Here is a 12,329-nt window from a genome sequence, read left to right as displayed (position 1 = left end):
CCTTCCTCCTGGGGCAAAACCGCCCCCTGCAGTCCTGACGGGCCCTTGCCCTGGTCTGGAGAGAAGGGGCGCACAGTATGGTATTCACATAATACCAGAACCAGGGGACATCCACTAAAATTGAGTCTTGGGTGGGTTAGGACAGAAAAAGATAATATTTCTTTACTCAGCGTGTGGTCGGTCTGTGGAACTCCTTGCCACAGGATGTGGTGCTGGCGTCTAGCCTAGATGCCTTTAAAAGGGGATTGGACAAGTTTCTGGAGGAAAAATCCATTATGGGGTACAAGCCATGATGTGTATGCGCAACCTCCTGATTTTAGAAATGGGTTATGTCAGAATGCCAGATGCAAGGGAGGGCACCAGGATGAGGTCTCTTGTTATCTGGTGTGCTCCCTGGGGCATTTGGTGGGCTGCTGTGAGATCCAGGAAGCTGGACTAGATGGGCCTGTGGCCTGATCCAGTGGGGCTGTGCTTATGTTCTTAACTACAATTCCCAGGAGGCCTTGCAGGTCTCTTGTTATCTGGTGTGCTCCCTGGGGCATTTGGGGGGCTGCTGTGAGATCCAGGAAGCTGGACTAGATGGGCCTGTGGCCTGATCCAGTGGGGCTGTGCTTATGTTCTTAACTACAATTCCCAGGAGGCCTTGCAGGTCTCTTGTTATCTGGTGTGCTCCCTGGGGCATTTGGTGGGCTGCTGTGAGATACAGGAAGCTGGACTAGATGGGCCTATGGCCTGATTCAGTGGGGCTGTTCTTATGTTCTTATACAGGGGGGCAAAATCCCTGCCCAGGACAAAACAAACTGCACGGCAAAAGCACTGCGTAGTTTCCTTCTTTGCCGCAAATGAAAGTGGGCGCCGCGACCTCCAGCACTGACTTCCGCGGCCCCTTCAGTCCACCCTCCAAGCACTTCTCTTCCCCAGTGCCTTCTGCAGAATGCAGTTCCTTTCTACATAGCAGCTCTGACAGCTCCCAGATTCCCCAACAAACAGTCCCCCCAGAGCAGGCACACTGTGGGTCAGAACCCACGAGGTCAGTCCCACATACACTCATTTCACGTGGGTCCCCATTCATTTCAATGGTGGTTTTATTTTCAGTATGTTACCCCTGATGGTATCTGACTGCATCTGGGGAAATGCAACAGATTGTCATTCTGAAAAGTGGATCCCTGTTCTAAAAGGTTTGAGAAGCACTGCGTTAGGGAACAGAAGTGCATTGAAAGTGGATTAAACCTGTAGTGGGAACGTCTTCTTCATAAGCACCAACATGTAGTAGTGCTTATGTAGTAGTGCTTTCAAACCTTGGAAAGTGAAACTCACACCTTCAGACCAGAACTACAAGGCTCCAGTAGCAGGTCACCCAGTTCAGTTCACAGAATTCCAGGCCCAATAGTCAGCTCCACCCCTTCACTGTGGGCGCAATCCTCACCCCTTATATCAGTGCTTTCCAGCCAATGGGACGTGTGCTGCATCCTGCAGTTGGGTGTCACTCATGGAGGCCTCCTCAAAGTAAGGGAGCGTTTGTTCCCTTCCCTCAGAGCTGCATTGCCCTGATGTCAGTGCTGGACAGCACTGACATAAGGGGTGAGGATTGCGCCCTGTGTGTCTGAACACATGGCCTTGGATCAAGTCTACATGTTTGAAGGTGAAATTAATGGTGTGGAGTACAAATATAAGTCTTGAGCACAGAATAGAAAAGAGGAAAGATGGGGGAAAGTCCAAAAAAGGTCAGGCGAATTGATTGCACTTGGGCTTCCTTCCTAAAGCATTGAATAGAAATAGGAGAGATGGTGAAAGCCATTCTTGGATGCCTGCACATTATGAGAAGAAGAAAAAGCAGATGAGGAGGACTTTGCTGAAGCAGAAGAAAAGAAATGCAGTAGCAATACTTAAAATAGGGATGTCAGAGGGTGGGGGGACGAGAGAAGAGGGGCCTTCCCCAAAGGCCTGTATGGAAGAATACAGTCTTTCAGGCAGCCTCGCTGGAGGCCAGTATTTAAAATGTTAGATGACATATTTGTTGTTCTTGTTGTTAGGCAGGGGGCAGTGCCCCATGCCCAACAGAAAATCCCTTCTCCCTTCCTCTGGGAAGCTGCACCCGCTCTGCACAGGTCACGCACACACGCCTGTCTGTCACTTCGTCCCCCAAGACTGGCAGCCGAAGGTCTCTCCCCTTTTTTGAAATGGGGGTTCAGAGAGTTGAGGAGGGGGGAGTATTTCTGCAGTTGTCTCTACACATATTTTGCCCTGGAAGATTCACTCTCCTCCACCTGATCAAAATTCATATGCCTTCGCCCTGTGCCGTGTCTGTTTCCCCTTCTGACAGGAAGCTCATTTAGAAGAAAGATCACGTAAAAATCAGTATGAGGAGAGAGTGCCTTGGAGCATGTGCAGAGTGCATCTGTAAGGGAACCATTTTTTCCTTCTTCAAAAATGGCATCCAGTTGGAAGTACAGAAATCGCTGACCTCATCCCCTTCCTTTGGATGCTGGTCACTGACCCTGAAGTTTCCTCCCTTCTTGGAAACTACAGTGGAGAATTTGGGGTGGCCATTTGGACCTCCAAGAACTAGTCCAGGCAAGCAGGAGACTCGGGAATTCTTCCTCTTCACTGGGGGATGAATGTTCAGCTTCAGGAAAAGAAAAAGAACTGCAGGAAGGAGCAGAGAGGGCAGTGCTGGAAAAATGAATAGCGACCATTTCAGGAGCCATCCCTGTTGGACTTACCCAGATGCTCGGGACGATGCTCACTTCTTGCCCTCGAGTCCAGAGCAGTGGTTCTTGCCCTGCAGTCTGTGGATGGGCTTCAGAAGGTCCTTGAGCTGCAAGAGGCATTTTGTGTGTGTCTGCATTTTTCTGGGAGGGGGCCAGTGCTTTCATTTGAAAGGTGTCTGTGACACAGAAAAGGTTGCACACACACCCCCAACCTCTGTTCAGCTGTGGTGGAGGTCCAGGGACAGTTGCCCCAAAGCCCTGGAGGAGATCACAGGGAAGTCCCAGGTCTGCTGCTTCTTGCTTTGGAGCTTTTGGACCAAGTGCTGAGGGATGTGGTGGAGTCCCTTTCTTTGCAGATTTTAGTCTCTGGAGGATGCTGCACTTGTGGGGTGACTGCTTTGGGGGCAGGGGGTGGATCAGAAGGTCCCTTCCTTCTGCTCAACTCCAGCATCCATCCTGTGAGTCAGCCAAGGACCCCAGTCTTGACACTGGCATTGCCACTTTTTCCACAGAGCCCCCCATAGTAAAGGTGACCCGTAAGGACAGCCAGGAGGGCTTGGAGACCCTCCTCTGCCGGGCCCACGGCTTCTACCCCAAGGAGATCTATGTCACCTGGAGGAAGGATGGGAAGGTCAGGCAGGAGGACGCGTTCCATGGGGTTGTCAGCCCCAACCCGGATGGAACTTACTACACCGGGCTGAGCATTGAGGTTGATCCCAAGGAGAGGAGCCGCTACCGGTGCCATGTGGAACATGATGGGCTGCAGGACCCTCTGGATGTGGCCATGAAGGAGTCTGGTGAGAGGCTGCAGGGGAGGGGGGCCTGGGGAGGGAGCTCTTTGTGGGATGGGGGTAGAGTGGGGGGCAGATTCTGGGAGGTGGGCCTCAGCCACTCTCAGTTTGTAATTTAGTGCTCAGAGCTGCTGCTACACGCCTGTGTTGGAGGCTGGAAGGAGGCTGTGGCTGCTGGAAAGAGTGGGCAGAGGAACCCTGGAGAGCAGGAGGCAGAAACTTCTGCTTTCATTGCTCTGAGTGGGTGACATGAGAGTGCCCCCAAATCAGACCCTTGTATGAGATCAGTGGAGACCTTTCTCAGTGGTTTTGCAGGCTCCCTTGAGGTCCTGAGATACTGAGCTCAAGTGGGTCTCCAGGGGATGGAATTGCCCTGAATCAGGGCCACCCCAGAGCGGGGCTCATCTCCGTGGTTTGCTTGTGTCCCAGCTTCAGGGTCCCCATCTCCAGTTGAAGGGTCTCGGGATCTCTGCCTGAGGCTTTGCAGAGCCCACTTCAGTCTGAGTCAATGTGTGTTCTTTCCATTTCCCCCTCAGTGCCTGTTTGGCTCATTGCTGTGGGAGTCATCCTGGGGGTCCTGGGGGTCCTGATTGTGGCTGGAGTCATCTTCTACGTCAGTAAGTACATCCCTGGATGCCTCTGTTGGGCCACACGTGTGCGTCATTCAGGAGCAGATTTCAGATCCTGAGCCCCTCAGACTGGGAACTGTCTTCTCCTTCTGTGTTCTGGACCATGAATGCAGTTGGTGAGGAATACACGGAGGAGATACAGGCTGCTGAGGACGTGCAGGTGTCCCGGGTTCCCTGACAGCCCACTGCCAAAGAGGATCATGTAGCCCAGCAGGTGTTGAGGTCACCTGGACTTGCAGCTGCCCAGCAGGCAGGGATTCTCAGAGTTGAGGTTATAGAAAGATAATGGACTTTTGATTGATTTACCAGTGGTTCTCGAACTTCTCTGGCCAGAGGCTCCCCTGGTCCTTGTGGCCATTGGCCACAGCTCCCCATTACATCACCTCACCTCAGTTACCCCCAAAATGTGGGTGAAGGTGTGATGATTATACACTAGAAACAAAAAACAGCACTCTGAGGCTGCAATCCTAACCACACTTACCTGAGAGTAAGCCTCATTGAACAAAATAGGACTTACTTCTGAGTAGACCTGGTTAGGATTGTGCCCTGAGTTTGTTAGCAGCACACCTGGAGGGTTTTGGAAAGGGAGGGGGGAGAGAGAAGTGATGAATTTGTGGGGGAGGGGAAGACTTTGTTTTCTGTGTATCTGCTAATTGCAAACTGAGGTCACCGAGAGACTGTTTGGCTGCAATCCTAACCTCACTTTCCTGGAAGTCAGTCCCATTGAGCAAAATAGGACTTACTTCTGAGTAGACCTAACTAGGATTGTGCCTTTTGTCTTATAATACCAGCCAACATGGGAAGTCTCCCCCCCCCCCCCCAAAGGATGCAGGAGGAAAAAAGGGGATGGCTGAAAAGGAATGGGTATTTTTATTTTTAATCAATTTTTTAAAAGTCTGACTGATCAAGAGCACCTTTTTTCTTTTTTGAAGGAGGAAGAAAAGGTCCTTAGAAACCTCTGCCCACCCACCCTGCTTCCCTGGATTCTGATCTCAGCCGTCCTCCAGTTTCAGTCCAGGGAGAAGATGCAGGGGCAAAACTGAACCCAGCGGATCGTGAATTGACACCGTGAAAGACTTCCTAGTGCTGTTGCAGGGAACCTTCTGGGATGTCCTCCCCTGGAGATGGTTAACCACAGCCTGGCTGAGCACATGCCATGGAGTGCTTGGCATTTGAGTGCCCTGCCTCCCTGCAGAAGGTGGGACTGGATGATCTCTGGAAGTCCCTTGTGACTCTGATTTTCTCATTCTGTCTCTATATATATAAGCGCTGAGGGAGACTTACCTGACTAACTGCTCCTGACTCATGCTTTGCAATCCTGATCTTTCTTTCTTTAAAAGGATATTCCTTTCATAGAAGCAGCTGATGCAGAAGGCTTTTGGCCTATCTGATATTGGGTGCCATTCGTATGGAGCACATTTTGTTGAAGCATTTGAAAAACTGTCCATAGTTGTGGTTTCCACAGCTCAAGAAGGATGTTGCAGAGCCCGGAAAGGTACAAAAGACACACAGGGCGCAATCCTCACCCCTTATGTCAGTGCTGTCCAGCACTGACATCAGAGCAATGCAGCCCTGAGGGAAGGGAACAAACACTCCCTTACTTTGAGGAGGCCTCGGTGAGTGACACCCAACTGCAGGATGCAGCACAAGTCCCACTGGCACCTCCAGTGCTGGAAAGCACTGACATAAGGGGTGAGGATTGCGTCCTAAATGATCCCAGAGCTGCATAAACCGTTCTGAGAAAGAGAGAACTCCTCAGGAAAAACAGGAGGTGCAAGGAGTGAATGTGAGACATGGTTTGGAGGGGAGTGTGCGTGCATGCATGCGGGGATCGATGCCATCCATTTTTTCCTCTCCTCTGGAGCCAAATAATTCTCAGAACAAGACCCACACGCCCCTGGGCCATGACATGCTCTCTCCACCAGGAACCTCATGGTGTTCCTGGGAGAAGTTCTCTTTGTACATTCAGCCATCACCTTCTGCTTCCTCCTATATATCATTCGGTGCTGCTTGTTTTATATTTGATATCACTGCTTGTTTATTGTATATATTCATTTTTCTCAATAAATTCCTGGTTCCTAACTGTTAACATTAACATTAACAGTATTTATATACTGCTTTTCAACTAAAAGTAAAATGCAACTGTTGGATTGTGAGTTGCATCCTTTTCCCCTTGTGGTCTTCTGGTGTTTGTGGGAATGTGTTTGTGGGACTGTGTGCTGTGGCTAAGAGTGTGGGATCCCTGGACATGCGTGCTTGGGGGCCCACAAGATTGTGCTTCCAGGGCATGTGTGTGAACACCTGGAGCACCTTCTAAATCAGGGCTGCCCAAACCCCGGCCCTGGGGCCACTTGCGGACCTCGAGGACTCCCAATCCAGCCCACAGGGAACCCCCAGCCTCCAATGAGCTCTGGCCCTCCAGAGACTTGCTGGAGCCCGTGCTGGCCCTCTACTGATAAATCAGAGGCCAGATCACCAGTTCTTCTTTGCACAAAGAAACTTGCCCATGATGTGTTTTTTGTTCTTCCTCAGAGTTGCTATCCAATCTCCCTCACTGAGCATCGCCAGTTCCTGGTGCCATTTTGGCCAAGTTATCTCTTTGTGACTGTCAAGCCCAGTCCACACATTTTCCACCAGCCTGCCTGTTCTGCTTCTCAGCCCCACATTTTGTTTAATTCCTTCCTCTCCAGGGAAAGTGGTACCACAGCTGGGTGATTGGGACAAACTGCCTGCCCCCTTAATCTCCCAACCTTCTTCCAAGGAGCTTAGTGCAGTGAACACAATCTTTTGCCTCTCATTTTACCCTCACAATCTCCCTGCGAGGTAGGCTATGCTGAGAGACAATGACTGGCCCAAGGACACCCAGGGAGTTTCAGGTCTCAGCATCACACGCCCCCAAAAATCGGACCCAGAACAGGGCTTAGGGTGATGTTTGCAGTATGCGTGGAGTTGTGGATGGGAGAAGGAGAAGCACAGGGCTGCTCCTTCAGATACTCAGTTCCTTTGAAACCCAATCAGAGCTTTAGAGGTCAGCACCCCCTGGGCTTCCGACTGATGCTGAGGTCTAAGGAGTGATCCCAACTAGGAGGGGCAGAATCCTTTCCAGAAGAGGTCGAAGCCCCTCTGTTTCCTCTGATTCTGTTTCTTTCCACCTGCCTAGTCTGATGCTTGTATAGGAGTGCGGTAGGAGCAGCACAGAAAGGGCCCAGAAGCAGCTGCAGTCCTTGCTCTCCACCCGAGAGGCGGCCCAGAAGTCTGGCTGGGGAGGAAGGGGGCCTGGAGGCACAGCAGCCCCCTCCCCTCTGCAGAGGGAGACTTGACTTCATTAACTTTGGTCTTCCTCAACCAGGATCTGACACAACTGAAGACAGCCACAGAGAGAGTGACCCCTCCCTGGCCAGCCCCCAGCCCCAATTCCAGGCTGGCTGGAGGGGCATCTGGAAGAGGAAGCATCAGCAGCAGTTAAGGAGAACAGGACTCAGCAGTGGGGGGGAGTCACTGAGTTCAGAGGAGAAGCCGGAAAGCAGAACAGAGTCTCATCCAAACATCTCAGCCCAGACCCTGCTGAGGAAAGCAGCATCGCGGGGGAGGGGGGGACCCCCTTCCCCTCTTGGCATGGACAGTTGGTGCTCCTGGCAACTCTCCAAGGTTGTTGGCACAACTGCAAGCCAAGCACTGTTGAGAGAGAACAAGGAAGTGGTTCCTGGGGCCTGCATGGTGTGGTGGTGGTGGGGGGGGGGGGCTCCAAGCAAGGCCAGGGGGAAGAGGAAGGCAGCGCCGGGAAGCCCACTGAAGTGGCAACTTTGGGCCTCGCAAGAGGAATCCCTCTGGCTGGCAGACGGGGCCAACCCCATGTAGAGAGAAGGGGGGCTGTATATTCAGATGGGTTTTCTAAAACTTCTAGCAGCTTCCACGAAAGATGGAAAGAACATTCAGAGCAAAGACATGGAACAAACTGAAAGCCAAGAGATGGACACGCATTGTCTTTTCCATTCATGACAGGCACTTTAACCTCAACTGGCAGGAAAGCAGCAGATACTCTGATGATGATGAGGAGGAGGATAGACTTCATCTTCCACCTGTCAGAATTCCTCAGCAGCTAGACCATGACCCATTCCCCAAAATTTATCTTCCATCCCTTCCTGGAGGAGAAGGGAGAGGTGCAGCTCCGCATCTCAGGGGGAAGATCCTTCCACAGCACCCGGGATCTCTGGGGCTGCTGCTGGCAAGACCCTGCTTGCTTCTGGGAGTAGTGGCAGTTCTGGCTGGACGATGGTCTCTTACAAAACGGATAGCCCACCTTTCTCACCAGGATTCCAGGTGGATTGCATGAAAAGCAGGGCAAGTGAAATGACAGGGCCACGTCTTTTCACAGTTCTAATGACAAGCTCCACAAGCTAATGGCACCCTGTAGAGAGAAGCACCTGGATCCCATTCCTAAATCTCCCGCCAGTCAATCAGATGACCCAGTGTTGTGATTATGTACTCAGAAGTACTTTCCATTGTCTTCAAAGGGGCTTACTCTCAGGGAAGTGTACATAGGGTTGCAGCCTCTGTCAGAGCCCACCTTAGTCACCTTTTTTTAAATATAAATGCCTCCAACATTGTAATCTTCTGGCATAAGAACAACAGAGGAGCCCGGCTGGATCAGACCAGAAGCTCACCAAGTTCAGCTTCCTGCATCTCACAGTGGCCCCCCAGATGCCTCCAGGAACACAAGAGGCCTGATCCTGCTGCCACTCCCTTGCACCAGGCGTTCTGAGACAGCGCAGCTTCCAAAACAGGAAGGAAACCCATCCTGGTTTGTGATCAGTGATGGAGTTTTCTTCCAGAACTCTGTCCGACCCCCTGGAAAGGCATCCAGGCCAGTGGCCATCACCACACCCAGTGGCAAAGAGTTCTACAGATTAATTGCACGCTGGGTAAAGAAATACTTTCTTTTCTCTCTTCTTTCCCATCTCTCAGGGGATGCCGCCACTGGAGCAGAAGGTGTCCAGGTGTTCACACACATGCTCTGCAGCCACACAGATTGAGCATTTGTGTGGCCCCCCAAGCATAATTGCCCAGGGACCCTGCAGTCTTGTTCTTGGTTCCCACAAACTGTCACCATAAGACCAGCAGGAGGCAAGGAAATCACTCAGAATCCACCAGTTGTGAACAATGAATTTATGGAGAAAAAGGAATACTTACAGTGTACAAGCAGATATATTATTATGTTATACAATTATATCAGATACAAAAACAGCACAGAGAAAGAAGTCAAAGGAGACTGTTAAATTCTCGTATTCCAAGAGAATTTCTCCCAGGAAGAGCAAGAGATTCCTGGCAGTCAGCATATCATGGGGGGAGGGGGAAGTGACCAGTTCTTGGAGAATTCAGTACCAGGCGGGAGGAGGAGTCAGTGGAAGCCGTCCCTTCACACACAGGCTCACTCTCTTGCTCCCATTCCAGATTCCACCTCCACACACATTGTCTCCGGCATGCTTTCCCTACATCTCTTGTTTTGGGGAAAGGCACTTCCTTTTACAGGGGGTTGGGGAGATAAAGACCTGGGAGTAACTATCGCACAGGGACACTCTCTTTTGGGTCAAGGATGTGCAACTTCAAAGGCCCATGAGATGACTGGTTGCCAGAGAACAGATTTCACAAGGACCCCAGATCCCTTGTCTATGGAAGCACCGAGGGGGCTCTGCTCTTCTGCTCACACAGATCAGGCTTCATGTGCAATGTTGAGAGAAACCAAAGCTTGGTTCAGGGGATCCAGCAGCCCGTCTGGGGTTTACGCAGCCCTGGGATCATTTGGTACCTTTTGTACCTTCCCCAATTCTACAAGATCCTTCTTGAGATGTGGAAACCAATACTGTGGGCAGTACTTCCAATGGTGAAATAAAATGTGCTCCAAATAAATAGCCCCTGAAATCAGACAGATGAAAAACACCCGCAAAAGGTTCACCCATGAAAGGCATACAGAACACTATTTTAACTTTCAGCATTGCAAAGCAAATCCCCTGGGGACAAGAATAGGCCCTCAGTTTGGCTGTACTTGTCCTAAGAGGCGACTGAACAGCCACCGGGTAGATGGGACTCGTTAGCTTGGGAAAGCAGCTCATCTGAGAGAAGGAAAACTCTGATCCCAAACCTCCACTGCCTTGTAGCTACATCCAGTTATGGAAAAGGCTTCAGGAGTCAACCTCGAGGCAAAATCCGGAGCCGGAGTACCTGAGGCAGTTCGTGGCTGTATACAGTCAAGCTCTGGCAACTCCTGTGATGCCACTGGAACCAACCGTATTGGCTTCTGCCTTTCCATTGGACCATTTCAGCGACATGGAGAAGGAGGATTTGCTGCATGGGTAACAGTCTATGCCCCATATCTACTTTACCCGGGCTTTGCTCACTGGAGAGGACACTCTGTTCCAGAACAACCATTCAGAGCGCGATACCATAGTATTCCAAGACTGAAGGATGCCAACAATTGCAAAGCAGAAGGAATTAAGCACTTGATGTTGTTCATTGACAAATTCTCTCTTGACACTTCTCTACAGAGACAGAACTAGAAAGTCACTCAAGGGATCTTCAGAGATCATCCAATTCCACCCACTAGAGCAGAGGTGTCCAAACTTTTTGCAAGAGGGCCACATCATCTCTCTGTGTTGGGGGCAGGAGGGGGGGGGAGAATTAACTCACATTTAAAATTTGAATAAATTTACATAAATTAATATATTAGAGATGGAACATATGAATAAATGAAGGTCTCAGGATAGCTCAAGGCCTGTAAAAGGCCTTACACAAAGCAAGTCTGGCCTTTCCTTTGCTGCCACTGCTGCTTCAGATGTAAAACAGCAAACCCTTGGTCCGCAGATTGCGTGGAAGGTTGAACAGTTGGCCCTTGTGCTGAGAGACGTTTTCTTGGGCCAGTGCAGGTTCCAGCAAGTCTCCAGTGGACCAGAGGCTCATTGGAGACTGGGGGCTTCTTGTGAGCCAGACTGGAGGTCCCTCAGGGCTGCGAATGGTCCTCAGGCCGGGATTTGGGCACCTCTGCTCTAGAGGGAAGCAGGGCAGTCAAATTCCAAACACGCCATAGCAAGTGCTCAGCAAGGATGTGGTTTCCCATCTCCAGGGAAGGAGATGCCAGAGGTTTCCCATGCAAGAGCACTACAAGACTTTCACAGTGTTGATCCTTGATCTGCTGGCTCTGGTTTTGCTCCCTGGAATGATGCTGGAGAACAGCTGGGATCAGCATCCAAGGAATTAGGGTAGATTGCAGGAGGCTCCGTTGAGAGAAGAGACCAGAAGTATCCCTTGCCCACTCCTGAAAAGCAGCAGATAATATTAATATGTATTAAGGAAAACAGGACACAATCTAAGAGATGTGATCATGGAAGAAGTTTCAAGGTGGGTATGAAGAATATGGACAATTTCTGGGTCAGGGACAAAGGGAGTTTCATGCACATCCCAAGTCGTTGAAGTCTGGATTGCAGGATCTGGATTTTGGAGATGCATCATGAGAGACAGATTTAACCAGCACATGGAAAGAACTTTTCTTCCAAAGCATGTTGGGGGGGGGGGGGGATTTGATGGCTTCCTGGTACTCTCAGGCCAGATTCAAAATGTCTCTTATGGCAAGGCAGATTGTGGCTACCACCAACCTTTGGGGTACCAACCTGCAGAGCCAGGAAGCCTATGAAGTTGTGTAGCTAGCAAGGGGCAGGGGGGCGGTTCACCCTAGGTACAAATCTTGGGGGTTGACACCACAAATAACCAAAATCGCCAGAAGCAGCCCGCTTGGAGGCAGGCAGTGCAGCATGGCCTTTCCCAGTTTGAAGAGACACTTGGCCAACAGTCTGAGGCAAAGAGGCAAAGAAGGAAGGCCCATAGCCAGGGAGACAGTCCAGGGACAGACTGCACTTGCTCCCAGTGTGGAAGGGATTGTCACTCCCGAATCGGCCTTTTCAGCCATACTAGATGCTGTGCTAGAACCACCATTCAGAGTGCGATACCAGAGTCTTTCGAGACTGAAGGTTGCCAACATGGATATGCTGTTAGCTATGCAATTTACAGCAGAATGCAATGAAAAAACTAGAGAGAAATACCTCAATTCTATTAAAAGTTATGGCCAAAAAACCAGAAAACAAAAAATGCATGGAGCCCTATGGAAAGCGAAACTAAGCCAGACTGTGCATTTACTCATGAGTAGGCAA

The 12,329-nt window shown here is 50.6% G+C and overlaps 1 protein-coding gene across 1 annotated transcript in view; it reads left to right on the top strand.

Annotated features, from left to right (window-relative positions):
- The window catches only part of LOC136640475 (major histocompatibility complex class I-related gene protein-like), a 218,346-nt gene that overhangs the window by 11,988 nt on the left and 194,029 nt on the right, over positions 1 to 12,329 (top strand). Inside the window, exons 4-5 of the mRNA XM_066615639.1 lie at positions 3,224 to 3,508; positions 4,039 to 4,119. Coding sequence (XP_066471736.1) covers positions 3,224 to 3,508; positions 4,039 to 4,119 — 366 coding nt within the window. The remainder of the gene's footprint in view (positions 1 to 3,223; positions 3,509 to 4,038; positions 4,120 to 12,329) is intronic.

The sequence above is a fragment of the Tiliqua scincoides genome, chromosome 2, assembly GCF_035046505.1.
Source record: "Tiliqua scincoides isolate rTilSci1 chromosome 2, rTilSci1.hap2, whole genome shotgun sequence".
NCBI lineage: Eukaryota > Metazoa > Chordata > Lepidosauria > Squamata > Scincidae > Tiliqua > Tiliqua scincoides.
Note: the sequence above shows the minus strand (reverse complement) of the source record. Positions and strands in the feature narration are given on the sequence as shown.